The sequence below is a fragment of the Sinocyclocheilus rhinocerous genome, unplaced genomic scaffold, assembly GCF_001515625.1.
Source record: "Sinocyclocheilus rhinocerous isolate Xijiao unplaced genomic scaffold, SAMN03320098_v1.1 scaffold1000, whole genome shotgun sequence".
Classification (NCBI taxonomy): domain Eukaryota; kingdom Metazoa; phylum Chordata; class Actinopteri; order Cypriniformes; family Cyprinidae; genus Sinocyclocheilus; species Sinocyclocheilus rhinocerous.
This window is the reverse complement of record NW_015666181.1, coordinates 196829-202578: the sequence shown is the minus strand read 5'-3', so window position 1 is coordinate 202578 and position 5750 is coordinate 196829. Positions and strand designations below refer to the sequence as shown.

The window sequence follows — 5750 nt, the reverse complement described above, 5'->3', positions numbered from 1 at the left end:
TATATATATATATATAAGAATGAGAAATTATTAACAACAATAATAACAGTAATTATAATAATAATAATATACAAGTTAGTAGCAGAACAGAGTACAACTCCAATTAAGGTGTAAATTCCAAAAAAAATCACGTTATAAAGAAAACTTATAAAGAAAATCGGACTTTATAATAAAATTTTTCACTAGTTTAGAGTTAACCCTGAATAAACAGATGTGTAATGTACTCAAATCAACTCTACATCATCCAAAACCACTAACTAGTTATCTCAATCAACAAGTCTTGTTTATAAACGTATTACTTAGCTAAACCGTCGTTCAAAAAAAATAAAAGATTGAAGTCATAAAATAGGAAAAAGAAACCAGTTGATCTGCTCTTAACCCACAACAGACCTCGAAAAACAGGAAAAGCCATTTAGCCACAGGCCATGCTAACATTAGCTAGCTCACATTACCAGCTCATAAGCACATATAACTCCTCTCTAAACTCACGCAGACCACCTCAGCACACACAGCCGGGCACCTTTAAGAGCTTCCAGAAGGGTGTCTGTCTCCATGTCTGTGTTGTTGTCCCTGTCTCCAGCTGGAAAGCGAAAGCTGATGGCTGCTGTTGAGCTCAGTGAAGAAGAGGAGAAGGGAAACATTTCAATATGGCGGCGTCTGCGACGTCACTGCCGGCCGCTTCGGGAGCGCTGACTGTGTTGCGCAACGGTGTGGCTGCGTCTCAAAATTTTGTCAGCTGCTCACCTAGACATCATTTTTGGGGCTTTGTAGGCATAAAGTGTTTCGTAAATGTGCCTTGCAAGTTGCAAATGTGCCAAAACCTAGTGAGCTGCCCATGTAGACAGCATTTTGGAGCACAATAGGCGCGATTTGAACAAACGTAATGCCCTTAAATGCTGTCAAGGTAGGTTCAATAGGTTTTTAAACACGGCCCGAATATCTTGTGCAGCCAATTAGCCTATTTATAATTGAACACTCATCCCGTTTGTTTAAAAGCAAGTATGACTCATCTCACTCTCAATTTGAACCTACTGTAATGAAATATAATGCAAAGCTAATTGTTAGGCAAAGTCAAATCAATATTAAATGCATATTTATTTATTACATTTCTGACATACACACTTATGTATAAAAGGACAATAATACATACAATGCAAGACATTCAGAAAGACAGAAAAGCACACTGGATACAATAAACCTCGCTGGTGCATCTCTTCACATAGAGATAACATGAGATGTATAAAAGTCTCCTGAGTTTCCAGTTAAAGAAATGTCATCACTGATCCCAGACCAGTGACAAGAGGCTGGAAACTGGTCACACATATAATTAAGCACATTGTGCTAATGAACATATCAAAACACACATCACAACACACTCTTGCCTTCTATATTCTTACTGTCACACTGAAACAGTCAACAAAATAAAAAGGCTGCAATTACACAAAATTGAATGGATTTCATTTTTTTTAAGAGATGGGTAAACTGATCATACGGGGTGCAGAGAGTTTGTTTTGTAAATCTTGCCATTTTTTCCTTTAATTTTATTTTCTCCAAATTCAGTATTAAAAAGTGCACTGAACTGTAAACTGTACAGCTGTGCATTGTTTTATCGTAGTTTTATTTTTATGTATACTGTTATGATGTGCAAACCTTTCTAATCAGTGCATATGATTTATTTTAAATGATCGCATTAGTTCAATCCCACTATGGCAGAAGTTCAAACTCCTAACAAAGCACAGGGTAAAACAACAAATGTTTCCTTTAAACTTGACCGGTCTGAATATTGCTAAAAAATACTTTAACATTTAGACCTTTTGCGTAGCTCTCAGACTGTTGCAGATTATACAAAAAAATACATTCCACCACAAATTCAACATCAAATTCATTATGTCCATCAGAATAGGCTTGTCGTATCAATATACAGGACAACAGACTTAAGAGGAATTCTTACAAAAGGTTTTCTCATGAAATGATATATATATATATATATATTAAAATGCAACCCCAATGACAAAATTACAACATCAGGCTTCTTTCTAGTAGTCTTACTAACAAGTCATCTTCAATGTAAACAGTGTGATCATCCACCATTAGGGCTGTGCTTAAACTGAATCTTGCTGAGCTCTAAAGGCTGACAGGCTAGTTCTCTTTGGTTGTTTCTGCATGCTACATTCATTTGTGTGGCTTGAAAACAAGGCGTTGTTTAGCAGCAGAATGCACAAACAAACTGGTGCAGCCACTTAAGGACAAGAATTAGATAAATTATACTGAGACACAAATGCTCCAATTGTGTAATACCAGACATAATGAACTAGATGCTGAAAAATGGTACAACACAGTTGTAAATAAACAGTTATGAATCTATATTTTTGGATTGGCTAAAAACAGCGTTGTCAACGAGTCTCTCATATTCTTTCAGGAACATTCAGGTGGTTGGTTTCCCCACAGTTGGAGACACTCGATGCATTTGGTCACTTCTCTGTTTCAAGAGTTTTGATGGTATCCCATTCATCCTGCATTGCGGTTTCCATTCAGCAGACCAAAACGTCTGCTCAAATGAAACTTCCAGCTTAAATCTCCAACTCCTCTGGCTCATGAAGCTCATACTGTGCCTAATGGACCAAATGTAGCTTGCCTTTGGCATTGCTCGTCTTCGATGAAAAAGATCACTCTGATTCAAGCAGCAGGCCGAGATTCTTCCTTATGATGCTGAAATGCAGTCGAGGCTCATTACTCGTGTGGCAGTCGGACACGGCGCACCACTTTTTTCTCATAAACAGCCCTCATGGTCTTCTCAATCTGTTTGAGGAACACTTGTGGTATCCTTCCACAAAGGGTGTTAACTGTGTCTAGGAACTTAGTCTGAAGAGGGTAAAATAAAGACTGGAACAAGTTCTCCTCAAAAGGATACTGAAAGAGAAGATGAAATACATTAGGTTTCAAAGTGTTCAAGGAACTGCTTTGGTGTATTTGTTGAGGCACAAGGTCCACATTTCATATCTGACTGAATTCTGAACAGCAGAGGGGCCCACGTGACTCAACCATACAAAAGGCTTCCTCTTGAAGAGACACTTTCCTGCTATTAGTCTTCAAAGAGAGATTCAAGGAGACTGCACTCTGAATGCACAATGCAACACTATTTATTCTCATATGATTCAACACCCTCAGGATTTGCTTTGTTAGCACTGAAAATTAGAAAGTGGACTGGCAAAGCGAAGACAAATGGATTACATTTCTTAAGCTTAAAATCTAATGAAAAAATTCAAGTCAAACAACTGGCTTTTACATTCTCTGAAAAAATATTGATTGTGTGCCTGGGCGTTGCTAGAGTGTTCTTACTTGTTTTTAGTGTGCTGCTTGTGGGGGTGTTTTTTTTATGTATAGTAAAGACATTTAAATGTTACAAAAGAATTTCAAATAAATGTTTAAATTAAATGCTGTTCTTTTTAACTTTCTATTCAAAGACTCCTGAAAAAAAAATTAAGCAGCACAACTGTTGTCAACATTGATAATACTAAGAAACGTTTCTTGAGCATCAATTCAACATATTAGAATGATTTCTGAAGGACACTCAAGACTGAAGTAATGGCTGCTGAAAATTCAGCATGAAATTATATTAAAGTAGAAAATAGTAATATATACAGTATATATATATATATATATATATACACATACACACATAAAACACATACATGCAGCCTCCTTTTAAAGACATTTAAAATATGAATAAATAAATACTTGTATGCTAGTATGCATAACATAAGGTGTCTTTACAGAGCCAAGTTTTTATGCAATGCTGCGTAAAAGCCAGACTAAATTAAGCATGCTTTGACCCGCCTCAGACCCTAGTATCAAAGAATACAGTTGTAATTGCTGTGAAAATGCATTTATGCCACCTCTGAGCAGCATTAAACAGTCTGGGTAAAAACACCTAAATGCCACTTCAGAAGTGCTTCTGTGCCACATTTGCAGTGTAAATTTGGCAACATATTATTATCAGTCTAACAGTCTAGGGGTGGGCGATATGACCAAAATCTTATTTTACGTTTTCATTAACGATATGTACCTCGATATCGCTATTTTTATTTTATTTTTGTTATTAAAATTAAGAAAAAGAAGCAAATTACAAGCACAGCAGAACAAATAAATATGAAATAAACTTTTAATTTATTCAGCTACAGTAGGCTAGGTTTATTTAACATGTAGTAAGAAATATTCCAGAAATTGAATAAAGTGTATAAATAAAACACTGCATAGTCTTCACTGCATCAATCAAACATGATTAACATTAATAATGACAGACAGCAGCAGGTAAATAAGGCTGCTGTCCCTTTAAGACCAACTGCACGGATCCAATATACTGAAACACGGTTTTCACCCAACTGTTTTACATTTATTTAACATATATCCGACTGTGTTTACTTGAATACTCCACACGACGGGCATTATGACATAACTGTGTGCGTATTTGACCATTCAAGCACAGTAAAACACGTGAAAAAGAGATCTGTTTTTGCGATCACATGCTGTCGAGAGAGAAGCTTTCAGTGCGTGCGCTTCGGCTGTGTGTCAGTCAGCGTGAGCACCGCATTGAGTTCTTTTTCACTGCTTATTGCACTTAATAACTCTACCAAGTGCATCCCACTCTTTGTTTTCTCATTCATGCATGTATCCTTATCACTCAAAAGGTGTATAACGTTTAAGCAGTACTATGTTACGCAGATATATGTGCATACCGCGGAATACACGATATAGCAAAATCTCTAACGCTAGACACTTTATTTCGCGGTAACGATATATACCGTCATACCGCCCAGCCCTAGCCATTCTATTAGTTTTATCATACAATGATAGTAGCAACTCACCTCACGTATGGCATCATACACCACCCTGAAGGCGGGCTGCTTGTCGTCATGGTACACGCCACGGTTACCATGAAGAATAGACACCCCCTCCTCTTCCGCAGCCTTGCAGTTGCTTCCATACATGCAGTGATCTGGCCTGTAGTTCCACTGGCATGGAAATATGTACAAACACTCTGCAGACACAAATAAAAATATTCAATGTTTTACCCAAACTGCAAATAACACACTTGTGCTTGTCAGTATCTTCATTTTTCTTTTATTTGCCGGTGATTGTGGTTGGTCTACTCTTTTGGACCTGTTCCATAAGAGCTGTCAAACAAACACTATGCTTGCCAAGTGTCTCACCAATTCAGAGACCTTAAAGGTTTAGTTCACCCAAAAATGAAAATTCTGTCATTAATTACTCACCCTCATGTCGTTTCAAACCCGTAAGATCTTCGTTCATCTTCGGAACACAAATTAAGATATTTTTGATGGAATCTGAGAGCTGTCTGACCCTGCATAGACAGCAATACAAACTGCAATGTTCCCAGAGACATAGCAAGGAGATCAGTAAAATAATCCATGTGACATCAGGGGTTCAACCACAATTATACGAAGCTACGAGAATACTTTGTGTGCAAAAGAAAAAAAAAAATATCCTTGCTATGTTTCTGGACTTGGGAACAATACAGTTGCGTTGCTGTCTATGCAGGGTCAGACAACTCTCAGATTCCATCAAAAATATCTTAATTTGTGTTCTGAAGATGAACGAAGGTCTTACGGGTTTGGAACGACACGAGAGTGAGTAATTAATGACAGAATTTTCATTTTTGGGTGAACTTTCCCTTTAAAGAGTAGAGCATGACACAAGGTCATGGGTTCAGTTCCCAAAAAAAGTGAATA

General features: G+C 37.2%; 2 protein-coding genes across 2 annotated transcripts in view; both read right to left on the bottom strand.

The window, feature by feature from the left end:
- Positions 1 to 829, bottom strand: part of LOC107732047 (serine/threonine-protein phosphatase 4 regulatory subunit 2-B-like) — an 8323-nt gene extending 7494 nt beyond the window's left edge. Inside the window, exon 1 of the mRNA XM_016543281.1 lies at positions 521 to 829. Within this exon, the coding sequence (XP_016398767.1) occupies positions 521 to 641 (121 nt within the window). The 5' untranslated portion in view covers positions 642 to 829. The remainder of the gene's footprint in view (positions 1 to 520) is intronic.
- Positions 830 to 1180: 351 nt separating this feature from the next.
- Positions 1181 to 5750, bottom strand: part of LOC107732048 (glucoside xylosyltransferase 2-like) — an 18005-nt gene continuing 13435 nt past the window's right edge. The window contains exons 6-7 of the mRNA XM_016543282.1: positions 4866 to 5038; positions 1181 to 2910 (exon numbers count right to left, since the gene is read on the bottom strand). Coding sequence (XP_016398768.1) covers positions 2731 to 2910; positions 4866 to 5038 — 353 coding nt within the window. The 3' untranslated portion in view covers positions 1181 to 2730. The remainder of the gene's footprint in view (positions 2911 to 4865; positions 5039 to 5750) is intronic.